This window comes from Anguilla rostrata, chromosome 13 (assembly GCF_018555375.3).
Source record: "Anguilla rostrata isolate EN2019 chromosome 13, ASM1855537v3, whole genome shotgun sequence".
NCBI classification, from domain to species: domain Eukaryota; kingdom Metazoa; phylum Chordata; class Actinopteri; order Anguilliformes; family Anguillidae; genus Anguilla; species Anguilla rostrata.
Window position 1 is genome coordinate 12,540,366 of NC_057945.1, and position 17,639 is coordinate 12,558,004.

The window sequence follows — 17,639 nt, forward strand, 5'->3', positions numbered from 1 at the left end:
TTTTTAAAGTATTTGTTCCTGCCAGGTTGATCAGTAACAAGGTGTCTGCACTTTCACCATTTATCAGTACGGTGTGATTTAACCTGTCAATCAACCAGCCAACCAATCAAGTGCACATACTAAAGCCCCTTCACAGACTAAAGCTAAATTAACAGCCAATTAGTTGACGGAAATGGCTATTTCAGGTGGAACAGGCACCAGTAAACAAAGGGGTCCTCAGGGCTGAGTTTTGGAAACCCTGGTGTGATCCATAGTGGATGGAGAACATTTCATGTTGGACTGTTAGGAGTATTTAACTTCTCTATTGCTTTTATTATCAGACCCCAATAAAGTGGATGGCCCTCGAGAGCATTCTGTTTCGCAGATACACACATCAGAGTGATGTTTGGAGTTATGGTGAGTGTGTGTGTGTGTGTATGTGTGTGTGAGAGAGAGACAGAGAGAGAGACTGTATATGTGTATGTCAGCAATATAGAGGGTGTGAGTGTGTGTCAGTTTGTGTTCATGTTTTTTATGTGTGAAAGAGAGTAAGAAACAACGTGTATGTGTGTGTGATTGTTTATGTCTGTATTTATTTATTTAACGCTCATTGGTTAGGTAGCTCCTTTATGTCGTACTAAGTGAAATGTAATGTCCCTCTACAGGAGTGACAGTTTGGGAGATGATGTCATTCGGGGCAGAGCCCTACACAGCCATGAGACCCCAGGAAGTGCCGGACTTGCTAGAGAAGGGGGAGCGTCTGTCCCAACCGCAGATCTGCACCATTGATGTCTACATGGTCATGGTGAAATGTGAGCCTCTCTCACAACCTCCTTCTCCCCTTTCTCCTCCATCTCTCTCTCTCTCACACATACTCTCAGCACAGGCTGTACATACTAACATACCTATGTTGTGTCTATACATATTGTGGTTTACATGAATAAAAACGGTTGGCCTTTGAACTCAATGACTTCCTCTTGATTGGCAGGCTGGATGATTGACGAGAACGTCCGGCCCACCTTCAAGGAGCTGGCCAGCGAGTTCACCCGGATGGCGAGGGACCCGCCCCGCTACCTAGTAATAAAGACCAGGGAGGTGAGTCGGGTCGCTCTGAGGCCAGTTCGTAAAGGGCAGTGGCGGTGGAGGCGGTCATGTGACTCATCCTGTTAGGACCCTGCTGAAGTGTGTCCATGAGCCCCATGGTCTGGTATCAGGCACAGACCGTGTCAGTGCTGACTGTGACTGGCAGCTCTAGTCTGCTGAGTGGCGTGTGATTTAGCATTGCCTGACCCTGGGAGGGACTTATTCAGCTGGTGCCACGGCCGTGTCTCATTGCTCGTGAGGAGTACTGCTCTGACACAGTGGCTGGGCTGCTCAGTTGCTGGTCTGTGGATTGAAAAGAAGTGATTGGCGCATATTTCAGAAGAAAGCTTCAGTTCGTCTGTGCCCTCCCAAATTCATAGAGGTTGCAGTGATGAAAATACAGTCTACAAAAATAATTAGCCATTTCAAAATGGCAGAAAAAGTTAAATTGGGTTAAGTTTATGAGGCGCTAGGTATCTAGTTGTAGGTAACCTAACGCTACGTACACTTTAGTGGTAGGAAACCGGTGAGCATTGTTGGGCTGAGTCGCCTGCTCCGATCTTCATGATATGTTATGTAGTTACATTATAAGGCTTGTTCAAGGTGAGCAAATGCACAGTGTTTGATTGAAGGCTTGTTTGGCCCGCCCTCCTCCCGTCACAGGTGGACAGCAGCCAACCAGAGGCTGCCCTGGATGAGGCTCAGCGGGGGGAGGAGCTGGCTGATTTGGAGACGCAGCTAGACGACCAGGACGAGGAGGACCTGACCGACGGCATGGACTCCGTGGACTCCCTTTACCTGCCTCGAAACCGGAGCCAAAATCGCCCCCGGCAGGACTCCTACCGGGTGAGCCTTGTCATCGCACGTGCTTGAATATTATAGAAAAATATACACATTATAGGTTATTATATGTTATTAATGCCAGCAGGGAAATATGCTAATGGTCTTAGTGCGCAATTTGTAAAATATTAAATTGCATTTATGAATTTTAACACATACTGTAATTGAAAATTATACTTTTAGATTGTGCTGCGTTTCTCTTTGACTAATATATATAACTGGCATTTATCTTTAACATATAGTAAGCTTCTTAGTGCAGCTTCATTTTTAATGTCCTATTTTAAAAGATGGCAGTACGCTATCTATCGGAATCTGTTCAACTGAAAGTACTTCCAGGCTGTAATTCTGCTTATGTCATGCTTACTTCTGACCCTTTTGGGGTGTGAAAGTGGACTTACGGTGCCCCCCTCTCTCTCTAGTTCTCTTCCTCTCAGGCTCTGTCAGGCCCGGCCGGGTACCTGCCTATGACACCTGGCCCAGGAGAGTACTCTAGACAGGTGAGGCCCAATGATATCTCCCTCTGAAGAACCTGGAAAAGGAAGTTACAGCCTATGTGTTTGTCTTCCCACAATCTGATTTGTCCTAAGTTTCAGCCAGCATTATGTTACAGGTCAACCGTTTAGTTGACAATCCCAAACCGTATCTATCTACGTAAGGTAACTGTAGCTCAATCTTTTGGCAAGCTAGGTATTAACTATGAGCATCGGTCTTGCCCGGTGGCTACATTAAGCCTACAAACATGTTTTTGCATATAACATGTACATATAATATGTACTAATATGATTATACATCTTATACATGCTGATTGTGTTTATAACACATTAAGTATGATAATTCTTGTGTTAATTAAATACGTGTGGCTTTTTCAATGGTCCCATTCGAGTGCATTTGGCAGAGGCCTTAACGGAATCTCTCTGACACGAAATTGACCCCCAGACGCGGTTCCCCCGCTCCCGGCTGAATTCGGCACGGACGGCGTCCGAGTGCTCGGAGGGCCGAGGCACAGTCCTGGAGTTTGAGATGGAGGACTTCTCATTGGCTGGCAGCATGCATAGTAGGCGGTTCAGGGAGGACAGCGCTTACCTCTCCCAGCGAATCAGTGCCTCCAGCCCCTCTGAGACGCCCTCCCCTCAGACTGAAGGGGAGGAGGACCAGAACGAATATGTGCTGCCAGGGGCGGCCGACAGCCTGGAGAAAGGTCTGTGTGTGTGTGTGTGTGTGTGTGTGCGCATGCGCGTGTGTGTGTATGCGTGCGACAGTAATGACAAATATAGAGTATTCACATATATACAAAAACCACTTGTTATATTTAGGATTTTGCTTTGGATGTTCCTAGTGAGAGCTATTGAACTGTAGTTATAGCATATTAAAATTATTAATGCATTTAAATTTTACATGTTCAGTTATTATTTTATTAGTTATATTATTATTTTTTTATTCATTCCTTTACCTATCCAGGGAATGGCTTTATCCGGTTTCAAACACACAGGGTGGACTGTGGAAATACTTTGCCAAGCATCAATAATTGAGGGAAATGAAACACAGTTTGGGAATATTAAATATTAAATCTCACCCCTTTTATTCGCTGTCCCTCGCCAGGCTCAGTGGAGGAGCAGGACTCTCCCTCTGAGGACTACGAGTACATGAACAAACAGACGTGTCTGCTGCCCTCTCCCAGGAGGCCCTCTGAGCTGCCCAAAGACAGAGACAGGGCGGAGGGCCACGGGCAGTCCCTCTATACAGACTGCAGGGCCATCGTGCCACCCAGAGCGAGTCTCCCGGCTAGGAGGGCGGTGACGTTAGACAGCAACGGCAACAGCCTGTCCTCGACGACGGACGACGAGAGCGGAGAGGACGGGCGCAGGCAGAGCCGGGAGTCCGAGCCCGTGGAGTACGAGTACATGGACATCTGCAGCGGCGGGAGCAGGACCGGGAGCGCCGGCTCCAAGAGGGACGTCGAAACCAGGGGAGCGGCTTCGGCGGAGAGGGAGAGGGAGGCGGAGGCGGACGAGGAAGAGGAGGAAGGGGCAAACGAGCAACAAGACAATGAAGACTATCACTACGTGAACAAGCAGCCCAGGCTGAGGTCCACGCTGAAAGGCAGGGGGGGGCTAAGGGTGCAGGGACCCGGGGGCAGGGCAGGGGGCGGGGCCGTGGAGGGGGAGGTCTACGAGTACGAGGAGATGGACTCGCTCGTGGCGCCCCCTGGGGGAGGGGACCGCGGCGAGTACGAGAACTTGGCGGCGTGCGGCGGGGACGGCGGGGCGGCGGCCGCGTCCGAGGGGGCCCGCCGCTCGTCGGCGGGGGGGTACCTGAAACTGCACGCCGGGGCGGGGGAGTCGGGGGACCGCTCCTTCGACAACCCCGACTACTGGCATAGCAGGCTGTTCCTCAAAGCGGACGCCGTGCGCACGTAGCGCCACGAAACGTTTCGTCCCCCGCCGCATCTTCCGGACGAGCGGCCCGCCCGGCTCGCCGCTTTTAAATATTTTTTATTGTTTGGTCAGGTAGGCGAACGGAGCGTTCGTAGCTCAGGAAAAGTTTGAGCGCTCCCACTGGAGTCAATGAAGGACGGTCAAGGAGAAGTTCACCCGGTACGAGGGAACGCGAACGGCGAAGTCCGCCGGATGACGGCAGCGTGGTCGTCAAAAACCGTTCCTCGGCGTTTGTTTCATATTTCCACTATTTACACGGTTTCATCCACACAATGTGTTGGTGTTCTAGTGTGTCTTAATGAAGTGTACTATAACAAAGGGGAGGGAGTTTTGGTAGGGCTTGCAAGTAAAATGCAAATGTTGTGGCGGTGAAAGCTAAAATGGCCAGTAGATAAGCTGAGCTTTCTCACCAGGTAAAGTCTACATGTTTTGTGTTTTCTCTTTTTCCTATTCTGTTTTTTTATGTACCATGAGTGAAGTTTTTTTATACGAAATAAATTTCTTCAAATATTCCGATTTGCTTTTGTACATTCTTTGTTATAAGGTATCAGGCAAACTGTCATTTCTTTCACCACTAATATTTTACTAATATGTATGGTATGATCGAGATGCTGGTTTTTAATTCATGGGATAACTCCTAGTTTCAAGCCAATCTTGTTTTCAGCCAAGCTTTAGCTATTGGATATACGCTACATGGCCAAAAGTATGTGGACACTCGAACATGACACCCTTATGTGCTTTGTGTTGAACATCTCTTTCCAAAACCATGGACATTAACATGGAGTCTGTCCCCTCTTTGCTGCTATGACAGCCTCCACTCTTCTGGGAAGGCTTTCCATTCAGCCACAAGAGCATTGATGAGGTCGGGCACTTATGTTGAGCGATAATGCTTGCTCGCAGTTGCCCAAATTCATCCCAAAGGTGTTCAGTTGGGTTGAGGTCAGGCTCTGTGCAGACCAGTCAAGTTCTTCCACTCCATACAGCCATTTCTTTATGGACTTTGCTTTGTGCAGTGGGGCATTGTCATGCGGAAACAGGAAAGGGCCTTCCCCAAACGGTTGCCACAGTTGGAAGCACACAATGTCTAGAATGTCATTGTATGCTGTAGCGTATTTTATGTTCTACATGTCGGTGATATGACTATGTTTCATGTTATATATGATGTTGTTGCTGATGTATGATCTTGTATGATGTTGTTTCTGTCTGTTTCCCTGTTTGTGCACCAAGACAAATTTCATGTTTTTAAACATGACTAATAAAGTTAACTCTAACTCTTAAGATTTCTCTTCACTGGAACTAAGGAGGCCTAGCTCAAAACATAAAAAACAGCCCCAAACTTTACAGTTGGCAGTATGCATTCAGGCAGGTAGCATTCTCCTGGCAATCGCCAAACCCAGATTCGTCCATCAGACTGCCAGATAGTGAAGCATGATTCATCCCTCCAGAGAATGCACTGGTCCAGAGTCCAACGGCGGTGTGCTTTATACCACTCCAGCCAATGCTTGGTAGTGTGCATGGTGATCTTAGGCTTGTGTCCAGCTTCTAGGCCATGGAAACCCATTACATGATGCTGGTGACAAAGAATTCTAGGACTGTCGTTGCTTCCAGAGGCAGTCTGGAACTCTGTAGTGAGTGTTGCAACCAAGGACAGACAATTTTTCCATAGTCTGCGCTTCAGCACTCAATGGTCCCATTTTGTGAGCTTGTGTGGCCTACTGCTTCGCAGCTGAGTTCATGTTACATTACATTCATTTAGCAGACGCTTTGTTGCTCCTTGACGTTTCCATTTCTCAATAACAGCATTTATAGTTGACTGGGGTAGCTCTAGCAGGGCAGAAATTTGGCAAACTGACTTGTTGGAAAGGTGGCGTCCTATGACAGTGCCCCATTGAAAGTCACTGAGCTCTTCAGTACGACCCATTCTACTGCCAATGTTTGTCTATGGAGATTGCAGGGCTGTATGCTTGATTTTATGCACCTGTTAGCAATGGGTGTGGCTGAAGTAGCTGAACCCACAAATTAGAAGGGGTGTCCACAAACGTTTGGCCATGTAGTGTATGGTCTCCCATTGTCCTCTACAATACACTGGCATGAAGAGGAATTTGTGGTGGACTCAATGATTGTGAAGTGTCCAGGTCCAGTGGCTACAAAACAGCTCAAAATCGTCACAGTTGTCATGAGGTTCTTGTGGTGATATTTGGTTTTCGGCAAACATGCTATTGTGTATTATAGCCAAACAAGTCCACATTGGTCTTGTCTGTCCTGAGGACAATGTTTAAGATGTTTGGGGTTCATTCAGGTGTAATTTCTTTAAACCATTTTCAGGACTGTGTTCTCTGAGAGTAAGCAGTTCCTATAAAAACCGTATTTGTGGGACTAGGAGAACAAGAGGGAGGGAGGGAGGGAGAGAGAGAGAGAGAGAGTGGGAGAGAGACTTTATATATGTATGTCAGCAATATAGGGAGTGTGAATGTGTGGCTATTTGTGTACATTTTCTATGTGTACAAGAGAGAAAGAAGTCAGTGTTCTAGAACACTGTTGCCTTCAATTACCAGTAGTGATTGTTACATCAGCATTAGAACATTCAGTTAAGAACATTCTGATCACATACTTGTTATCTCACACCTTAAAGATCCCATAGTACTTGTGAGGAGTAAGGGGTCTCCTAACGTTCCATTTACATTTTGACAAACTACAAGTACTTGCTAATATGCTACATTTAAGTTTCAGGCAATTGTTGGCTTCTTTGCTGAGCAACATGCATGTTCACAATTTGTGGTGGTGCAGTGGATAGCACTGTTGCCTCACTGCAAGACGATCTAGGGTTCAAATCCCAGTTTGAGCCTTTCAGTGTGGAGTTCACACATTATGTCTGTATGGGATTCCTCTGGATAACCTTGCCTCCTCCCACAATCTAAAGATATGCAGGTTAGACTGCTTTGGGGAAATTAACAGCGCATTGTTTTAAAAAGTATAAAGTAAAAGGTGCTTTAAAAAACTGTACCAGTAATGTAAGTAAATGGGGGGACTTAGTTTTGGTTCACTTTGGTCTATGATCTTGCATAACCACAACCTGCATCTGAACAGGGAATACTGCAGGTAAAGCATATCGCCTCTGCCAATATAGGCGACTGCACCCAAATCTGGATTTGGAAGTAGTTTGTATTGGTGGAGGCTATAATAGGCTAATATAATCCTCGGCCTGTGGCCTTGTGTGATATTGCTTAATTTGTATCCATTTGGATGTCAAATTTTGTTTTGCAACAAGAAATGTAGGCTGCAGAACCACCTACAGAAGCACAATGGAGTTTTTTTTGTCCTTTCTAACATTAGGAAAATAGCAGATGTTCTAAATGTCAAGATCTTTACAGCAAATGTACCACGTCATAAAATATGAGAATGTACTCAACCTATATATTGCAGCATTCATTTTCAAAATGGCTCAGTGAATCTTTCGCACGAATTCATAAAATATTCTGTGCATAAGCCTATCCGACAGTGAACGGGCGGCGAAGACCGCGATTTATTAATATGCCACGGTCTGTTAAAAAATACAACCAGGGTGCAGATTCACAGTGGCCAGATACTCTGCGAAGTTTTGGCGGTTATTTGTGGTTGCGCGCACGTCCTTACGTATGTACGCGATGGGAGGAGCTTCCGGGCAGGAGGAGGCCGGGCTGGAGCAGCGGATTCGAGCCTGTTTGTGTGACGGACCTCGCTGCTGACACATCGGCGGAAAGTTGATACGGAGCTGCTGGGCAAGATGTCTGACGACGAGCAGCAAGAGCAGACCATCGCCGAAGACTTGGTGGTGACCAAGTACAAAATGGGGGGTGACATTGCTAACCGTAAGTGGTCCTGTTGATTTTGTCCGGGATATAGTGGGGCTCTTTGTGTCCGGCCGCTGTAACGTCACCGCTATCCAGGGCACCTGCCTGTAGTAGTGCAGTCGCGGCCATGTGCCATGGCACGAGCGAAAGCGCGTAGCTGAGCGTGCAGAGAGAGGGAACATGCAAGGCCTAGTATCTAGCTACACGTGTGGCTATGGTCTATAACGGTAGCAGGCTATTGCTTGTCAGTTTAAATCGACTCACTTCCTAAGGTGGTTTCTTGACGAAATAATGACATCTAGTTTCAGCGGTCAAGTAACAAATTCCTCGTGGGGAAAGCATAGACTTGCGTGCTAGCTAAGTGTTAACGTTAGTTATGTTGCTAACAATAGGCATCTGTTGCCTCATTGAAACTTTCGGGTCGGCTCACAAGCTAACTACGCGTATAACCGGCACGTTAGACTGAACTTAGACTGGCTTTCTGGCCATCTAGCCGTTGCCCTTCTTGTCATCTAATGTTAGCTAGCTATACGGAAGCTACCCTGTGATATGTTAATAGCACTTGTAACGTTACAATAAAAGTACATAAATTGGATCTGAGCGTCATTGCCACTGTGCGAGCCTTTTATACTAATAGCGTGGCTAGCTAATTTGATAGCTTGAACTTGAAAGGGATTTAAGTGCATCTCCTACGAAGGAGACGCGCTGTAGCATATTTTGGTGGTATCTAGTTAAGGTTATCCTGACCCACAAGGTAGCTTTCTAAATAAGCAATACTGCACATGACTGGATGGATGGATATTACACGTCTCAGAAACATAGAAACGTGTCCTAAGTTTGGCTAATCAGCTGCCTCTAGACATCAGTCTTTGCATGTTCCTAGCTACTGCGGACGAAATAATGACTACCCATCTTTAAAAAATTACTTGCTATCTGCAACTACTTTAAAGCTTAAAAACAGCTCGTTAACTGCAGTATCCCTTGACTTGCGTTGCCAGTAATCTTTCATACTTGGGTTCACTTGGGTCAAAGGCCTCAAAATAGCAATCAAATCTGTCCACGTTTCTGTCACTCCACATGTAGACTCACGCTGAGTTGCTTGGCATCTCTACATTGGCTGAAACACAGCTGTGATATGTTGCCTGCAAGGTACAGCCGATATCGTTACTTTCAAGCTAGTTTGCCGACGAACGTTTTAGCTCGAACAGCTGTCTTCTGACAAAAGCCTATTTTAACAAAGTGGGTCACCGTTGCTTTGTTGTTAAGCTAGCTTGATTGTTGTTTTGTACTTTTTTTCTTGCACCCAGATAGGTTAGGTTTCCCAAAACGCTGACAGGGCCCTCGTTGTGGTTGTATTTATGACGTCATACCCATTGTGATTTTCGGCTTCAAGCTATTTCCAGTTAGTCTCATCAGCTGTGACCTCATGGTTGTCTGTCCCATTGATTCCCCTCTTGTAGCAACAATTATATATTGATTTGTTGTTCCTGTTAAAAGTAACTCTCCCACCAATTGGCATCAGCCAATTTATGGTGTAATTGGCAAATTAAGTTTTGCAGGTACAACTTCTTTCTTGATCCTGGTTACCACTTCACATATTACAGACTGCCATTTACATTAGTTAAATCTAGTAATTTGTGTCACTTTGCAGTTTTGGTTTTGTCACCTCACATTACCATGGGTGTGATTGCTTCCTTTTTATCTGTTGCCTGCCCCCCCCCCCCCCATTAAATTGTTCTTGTTTATGTTCCTGTCCCGTCAGAGGCCTTGCGGGCAGTGGTGGAGGCAGCCAAGGTGGGGGTGTCCGTGCTGTCCCTCTGCGAGAAAGGAGACTCCCTCATCATGGTGGAGACCGGAAAGATCTTCAAGAAGGAGAAAGAAATGAAGAAAGGTGAGGGGCAGGGTGTTAAATCCCAGCCACAACATTACATTCAGTTGCAAAGCACAAGGCTACACTCATTTACCCTTATTCAGAGCAACATACACAACTGCGCTTCTAGTTCTTTTCAGGTTATCAGTATATAGCTTACCGCTGAAGTCACTGGGGTTAAATACTTTGGACACAGGTACAATGGCAGCGCCCCACCTTGGAATTAGACCTACAGTCTTTTGAGTTACAATACCAGTTGCTTAGCAACTGTTTCCTGGGGTTACAGAGTGACTTGTACGGTTCAGAACACACAGAGTAGAGAGTTGGGGGGCTGGTTTTGCAGTCGTACAGATGTTAAGGGCGGGGGGTGAGCTTCCTTTTGTCTTTTCTAGGCATCGCCTTCCCCACCAGCGTCTCGGTCAACAACTGCGTGTGCCACTTCTCCCCTCTGAAGAGTGACCCTGACTACACACTCAAGGAAGGAGACCTGGTCAAAATGTAGGCACCCTTATTCCCCTTAGTGTGAATATAGAGTCGGATTAGTTTGCTTTTGTCTGTGGATGTGTTGGCATTACTTGCCTGTGGTGTTTTACTGTTGTGTACATTTTAGTTTTATGGCTTTTTTGTCCATATCCCTTATTCAACCTGCATCTGACCTCTTAGAATTCCCGAAGGTGTGGTTTTCTCAGGTTCCTGTCTAGGTAGAATGAGGTCCAAAATGATCATTCATATTTAGCTGCAGGAATTTCAGGACTAATGCACCTGCACTAGTAACGTAGTTAAATGTTCTCTCTTGCCCTTCCCACCTGCAGTGATCTTGGGGTGCACGTGGACGGCTTCATCGCTAACGTGGCTCACAGCTTCGTCATCGGAGCGACTAAGGTAGCTACTAGTAGCCGGCTTAGAGCGCTATTGTGACAAGGAGGCGGTTTTACAGTAGGAAAGGAGCTTAGTTACCAGATGTGGGAACCAAACCTTGGTTTACTGATCCACGGTGCAGTGACATCACCACATCCCCAAAAGGCCAGGCCTCTGAGTCATAATGTTCTGGACCCGGTCCCATTACCAATGACATCACCCTACTTGACAGGCGTGATGACGACAGTGTACATGCCTGTCTGTATATGCATGCACGCATGTGTATATCCTGTATTCACATTTATTCAGTCAGGAACCATCTGGTAATGGCATCTCCTGCCTTGTTTTGGTCTTCAGCATTCTGTACGGAAGAGAATTGTTGACCCTGTGGTTCCGGTCCAGTTTCTCCTGGGGGCTGATCATCTCCACTCTACTCTTCTGTTCATACAGTGTGTTTCTTTGACCACTGAAGAATTGTCGTGCTGATTGGCTGCTCATCTTTCTGTTTCTAAATCCCTCCTTTCTCCTGTCGGCAGGAGGCACCTGTGACGGGCCGGAAGGCTGATGTCATCAAGGCCGCCCACCTGTGCGCAGAGGCCGCCCTTCGCCTGGTCAAACCTGGCAACCAGGTAAGGGGCGGAGCTGAGGGGGAGAGTGGTGAAGGAGTTCAGGTCGTCAGGCTGAGCCGGGTGCCTTTGAAGTGTCTTTCATGGCCCCTGACCTTCATTTGTACTACAGCTCTGGCATCCATTATCCCACCTGCTGTGCTTATCAGCTGTATTGTAGAAACAAAGCAGCTTTGACTGGAGATTTCTGTAAAACTGCCAGATTTTTTACGAGTGGTCTAATTTGTTCTGTTCCTTTGTCCCTCCTTCAGAACACGCAGGTGACCAAGGCGTGGAACACGATCGCCCAGTCGTTCAAATGCACGGCCATCGAAGGTGATTAGCGATAGCCCCACCCCTCTCACACCTACTTCCTGTCTGAGTCCGTATCTCCTCTGTGCGTTTGCCCGGTTTTGTGCATTGGTAACAGCCTCCCTGTGTGCGTTTCAGGTATGCTGTCCCACCAGCTGAAGCAGCACGTCATCGATGGAGAGAAGACCATCATTCAGAATCCAACCGAGCAGCAAAAGTAAGCAGGCCTGTGCTTCAGCTCCGTATACATGCTTTTACATTGACCTACATGAGGAGGAACAAACAGCAGCATACATATGACACGCAAGCCACTTTAAAATGAATGCATCATTCTTTGCATTTATATAGCACTTTTCCGAACACTCAAAGTGCAAAAAACAATGATAAGTGGGAACTCAACTCATCTCACCCACCACCAATTAATGGTTCATGCTGCCAGGGTTATAATGTCCACTATATTAAAAAAATATAACTGAAATCATACACAGGATTCAAATATGTCGCTCATTTTCTATGTTGAAATTTTGGAAATGATACAAGCATCTACATTTTGTAACTGCACAAAAAAAAGTGTATAAAAGGTGTATAAAAAGTCCAGCTGAAAAAACTGGGCACTATATCTTTCTCTGTGATTGGCTGACGTTCCGTGTGCCTCCCCAGAAAGGACCACGAGACGGCGGAGTTCGAGGTACACGAGGTCTACGCGGTGGACGTGCTGATCAGTACCGGAGAAGGGAAGGTGAGAGAGCCACAGCGAGTCAGGACCTCGGGCTGGCGTCTCACCCGCCGCGCCGAATGCTAACCTCCCCCCCCCCCTCCCCCCCCAGGCACGGGACGCCGGCCAGAGGACCACCATCTACAAGCGGGACCCCAGCAAACAGTACGGGCTGAAGATGAAGACGTCCCGCTCCTTCTTCAGCGAAGTAGAGAGGCGCTTCGACACCATGCCCTTCACTCTGAGGTACCCGGCGCGTCTGGCTTCGTTTCCCGCCCCGTCCACACGCGCGTTTTCCCCCCCCGAAACCGCGCCGCGGATAATGTTTCAGCCGCCGCTCGTCTTGCTTGTCATCTCGTTTTGGCCCCGTTCCCCTCATTCGCTGCCGGTCGTCTCCTCAGGGCGTTCGAGGATGAAGCCAAGGCCCGGCTGGGCGTGGTGGAGTGCGCCAAGCACGAGCTGCTGCAGCCCTTCAACGTCCTGCACGAGAAGGAGGGTGAGTGTGCATGCGTGGGAGTGTACTCTGCTCTCTCTCTCTCTCTCTCTCTCTCTCTCTCTCTCTCTCTCTCTTCATTAAACCTGCTCCTCGTCACCCTGTGAATCGCAGTTGAGGTTAGCGCGGGAGGCCGTTACTGGAACGCGGCGCCCACGGTCGGCTCACCGTGGGCGTTAGCAAGCCGTACCGCAGGCCAGCTTCCTGGCTGAAACCAGGCAGATGCTGACTGCGGACCAGGCGTTTCGATACACAAATCATTTCATTGTTTTTATTTGATTCACATGTAACAGTGGTTCTCAACCCTGTTCCCGGGGATCTACCATCCTGCAGGTTTTCATTTCAACCCTAATTTGGCACACCTGATTCTACTAATGAGCAGCTTGATGAAATCTCTAGCTGTTGAATGTTGTGCGCTTTATTAGGGTTGGAGTGAAAACCTACTGGACAGTAGATCTCCCGGAACGGCATTGGGAACCACTGACCTATGACATCATAAAAGTGCAGGTGTGGAGGTGGAGTGCGGCATATTGGACTGTTCATTCCCCGCTTCAGGTGTGCAGGCACGCTTCCGCCTGAAATATCCAGACTTGGGGGGGGGAACCACTGACTCGTACGGTCACATGACTGCCTTGCTCCCTTTCGTGCAGGCCCAAGTATCACCGGAGACGGTCCAGACTGGGGTGCTTGAGTCAGCTGTTTATTCAGACTGGTCCAATGTCTCTCAGTTTGCCTGTTATTGGGCAACGAGGCGAATGCCTGTTTCGGCCACCGTCAGTTTTATTATTAAAGGTGACCTTTTTTCTCAGGAGAAGGTCACCTTGTCTGACACATGGAAGGGGGGTCAGGTGCTGCAGTGTGCGGAGTCGCTGCTTAATTAGTCCGTGTACTGGGACTTCTCTCCCAGGGGCTGATGCATCCTCGGCGTGAACATCGACAGCACGGGTTAAATTATAGAAATGCAATAAAGCCAGACATCCGATTTCTGTCAGACTACAGCTGAAGAAGGCTTCCACAGACCGCGCTTTGTACTTTTCACAGAAAGTATTTATACGTATTTATGGGTTTATTTTAGTTTCAAATGCCAAATCTTGTGCTTGAGGAACCCGGCAACTTGGAGATGCGCTGCATGATTTCATTAATCCAATCACTGGCAAACATTTTGATGGCCTGCTCTATTTTTTTTATCTCTGGTTGCCGTGCCTTCGAAGTGGAGTCGTGACAAGGTCTCTTAGGCTGATTCATTGTGGCAAAATTGAATATTCTTTCCCTGTGCATGGACACCAGGGATACTACGACAACCAAATATCAAGGACTGTCTTTAAGGTGTATTTTATTTATTTAGATATAAGTCAGTGTGCTGTTTTGGTGTGTTGCTGGCTATTACTCTCCAGGCCCTATTTGGCTTGTGGGGTACACTGTTATTTGCCATCCAAGCTAGTCTTTTTAATCTGCCCGTGTCCCTCCAGTCATAATCAGAATTGTGCGGCGACATATTCGGCTGTGCTAATGTGTCGCTGTTTGTTCCTCAAATGAAGCAATGAAGAAATCCTTACAACACAATAAATCATCGTCTAGCACACTTGAGCGAAAACCTGCCTTGCTTTGCTTGTAATTTTTCGGTGTGAACGTAACGCCTTGTGGCTTTTTTTTGCGTTTCCCCAGGTGAGTTTGTGGCGCAGTTCAAGTTCACGGTCCTCCTGATGGCCAACGGCCCCTTGAGGATCACCAGCGGGCCCCTGGAGCCGGAGCTGTACAAGTCCGAGCACCAGGTGCAGGACGCGGAGCTGAAGGTGAGGGCCGGCACGCCAGCGCCGCTGAGGGATTGTGGGTACCCAGGAAGCGGGGTGTGTTTAGGAGGAGGAACGCAAACATCCGCACAGATGTGGAATTATGGGATCAGGCTCAGGAGCTGAGGTTTGAGGGCGGGGGGGGTGCGTTTCGGTGGTGCTTCGAATAGCTTTGTGTCCTGGGTAGGGATCCGTCAGGTCTTGTCTTGTGCCAGGTGCGATAAAGCCCACGGGCGCTTCCCTTGTGAGAGGGCTGGTGCACCGTTTTAAACATCCCGACCCTTCCCTCCCCCCCAGGCCCTGCTACAGAGCTCTGCCAGCCGCAAGACTCAGAAGAAGAAGAAAAAGAAGGTATGTGATCTCGGTTCTACTTAGTTTTTTTTTACCCTCTTGGAAAACTTTCGTTGTTGAAAACAATTTAAGGCAGAGTAAAGGAAAAGCGGTAGGTTTATGGTTTTCTCATGGTTCTATACCCTGTGTTTGGGCATGCAACTGAAGGGTGGCATGGCTTTTAAAACCCCCCTGTACCTTGTTCTCTCCCCCCATGCCACCCCCATCGACCCTCCTCCAAACCTCTCCATCCTATTTATCTTTTCTCAGGCTTCCAAGAATGCAGAGAACGCCACAGGTCAGCCGGTGGAGGAGAACGAGGCAGCGGAATAGGCCCCCCCCCACACACACACACACACACACACGCACGCACACGCGCACACACACACGCACCGCAAACACCCCAAAGAACAGAAACCCTTCAGACAAAATCTTGTCGGCCCCACGGCAAAGCCTGTTAATTCCGGTCCCCACTAGCGCTTACTGCCCCAAATTTAAAACTGGACATTAACTGGAAAGGGCTTTTTTTTTTGTTTTTGTTTTGTTTTTTTTTGGCTGAAAAGAGCCCTTGAGATCTGAATCTTTCGGCTAACCTGGCCACCTCTTTGAACGGGAATCCTTTGCACTTTTGGCCATGATTTGTAGCTGAATTTCATTGCTACTCCACTCCTCAGTTTGTCCCAGCGTCTCAAAAATGATGCGATCGGTCAAAGTCGCATCAGTTATCCTACACTGTAGTAGTTTGCAGCAGTGTGGTGTGGACAATCAACACACTGAGCATTAGGATCCAGAGCATGCTTCGAGGACTACTGAATGACTGAAAAACTAGTTTGAATTCTGTTGACCAAGTATTCCTGCAAATGCTCACATGTAAAATTCGTACCTGTCTGAATTTATTCTTTAAATTGCCAGCAGCCGGTTGGAACCATTTTAGCTGAGCAAAGTGGCCAGTTCCTCTCTCTTCTGTCAGAGGCTGAAATGAGTTCGGAGGTTTAGGCAGGCAAACGACATTCCCACAGAGCAGTTGGAGAGAGAACGCCGGTAGGATCCACTCTCTGTCCGTGGAGAAGGACACAGCTATCTCGCACACACGCATACCTACACACACGCACACACACACACACACACATACACCCTGTTAGGGCAAAGTAAACCACAGAATGGGCGTGTCCCGCTACTGCCATCCCACCCTGCCTCCCTTCCTAGGGCAGTCATTTGCTTTCTTGAGAGTCTAACTTTTAACATACCTTGCGGAAAAGGCGCCCATTTTGAGTCCCTATGAATTTGGAAAACTACGCGGGTATTACATTCCCCCCTAGTTTTTTTTTCTTTATTTCCTAAAGGGTATACCTCACTGTAGTCAGGTTGCACACCCCTCCCCCCCTCCAGTGTGATTCTTAACTGACACCCATTTGTTTTTGGGAACGCTTGTCTTCCGCTCCTTTTGGTTCGTCTAGGCTGGCGTGTGCTAATTACCTTCCTTTTCTCCATCATGAACTTGGGCTCACTTTAGACTTCTGCAGCCACACCTCCAAAAGCACTCCCCCCCCCGCAGTTCAGCGAGACAGATGGACTTGGTTGCCAGATTTGATTCGGGTCGCCAGATTGTCATCACAATGTTTCATCCCTCATTTACAACTCGGGTGGCGAGTCGACATGCCAGTGACCAGGGAATGCGATTGGCTGCAGCTGGTCGCTTGTTACCTGTTGTTGAAGTAGCAAACTGCTGTTCAGGACCCCTTATTTTTCTTTTTTCTTTTTTTTTGGTATTAAGGAATTTGTTAATTGTGTGCAGATCAGAATGTGGGTAAGGAGTCTGAGAAAAGGATGAATGTTTCTCCCTTGTTGCGAACGGTGACGTCACTTTTGGAATTTGGGTTCACACCATCAGTAGCTTGTTAGAGCAGTGAGCATTGCTTTTGCACTGTCCCACAACACCAGGGGGAACCTCCTACCCTTTACTTAAACGTTAAAGATCTGTGACATTCAGCCGCTGCGAGCATACGCTTTAATTAAAGGCAAAAAAAGACCGCAAACCCAAAATGAAGAATTTAGCAACGCCGTTTGAAGGTCCTGTGGAGGTAGACGCAGTGTCCTGCAGTGACAGCTGATCACCCCTACGCTTACTCCGTGGGTGCCGGAGCTACCGTCGTAATTTCCGGGTTTCAAATTGTACTGTAACTTGGAGCAAGAAGCCGTTAAATGTCCCGGTAAAACGAACACGCATTCACTTGTCGCTTTTTGAGGGGGTAGTGTTATCCTGACATACATTCGCCTTTGGGTCAGACACACTGTTTTTGAAAAAGAGGCTCAGAGACAGTGTGCCGGAATTTTTGGGTGGAGGAAGAAAACGGCCTGTCCCTTGTTTTTGTTCGTTTTTGTTCTTTGCTGAAAACGGAAAAAAATAATTGAAATAAACTTTATAATAATACCAAACCTATATTTTGTACGTGTTTGTGTGTTTTACTTTGCCTAACCTTTACAAACATTAAGCGAATG

General features: G+C 47.5%; 2 protein-coding genes across 3 annotated transcripts in view; both read left to right on the forward strand.

Annotated features, from left to right (window-relative positions):
• The window catches only part of LOC135237602 (receptor tyrosine-protein kinase erbB-3-like), a 32,536-nt gene extending 27,683 nt beyond the window's left edge, over positions 1-4,853 (forward strand). For both annotated transcript variants that reach the window (XM_064304896.1, XM_064304897.1), the window contains 7 exons: positions 321-396; positions 645-791; positions 968-1,074; positions 1,726-1,908; positions 2,322-2,399; positions 2,839-3,100; positions 3,502-4,853. In XM_064304896.1, the coding sequence (XP_064160966.1) occupies positions 321-396; positions 645-791; positions 968-1,074; positions 1,726-1,908; positions 2,322-2,399; positions 2,839-3,100; positions 3,502-4,319 (1,671 nt within the window). In that variant the 3' untranslated portion in view covers positions 4,320-4,853. The remainder of the gene's footprint in view (positions 1-320; positions 397-644; positions 792-967; positions 1,075-1,725; positions 1,909-2,321; positions 2,400-2,838; positions 3,101-3,501) is intronic.
• A 3,136-nt stretch (positions 4,854-7,989) lies between these two features.
• Positions 7,990-17,580, forward strand: LOC135238276 (proliferation-associated protein 2G4). The gene is made up of 13 exons (XM_064306055.1): positions 7,990-8,185; positions 9,930-10,058; positions 10,430-10,535; positions 10,850-10,919; positions 11,432-11,524; positions 11,773-11,836; positions 11,951-12,029; positions 12,473-12,551; positions 12,640-12,773; positions 12,929-13,023; positions 14,686-14,813; positions 15,108-15,161; positions 15,411-17,580. The coding sequence occupies exons 1-13, from the start codon at positions 8,101-8,103 to the stop codon at positions 15,471-15,473; spliced, it is 1,179 nt and encodes a 392-aa protein (XP_064162125.1). The 5' UTR covers positions 7,990-8,100; the 3' UTR covers positions 15,474-17,580.
• The last annotated feature ends 59 nt before the right edge of the window (positions 17,581-17,639 follow it).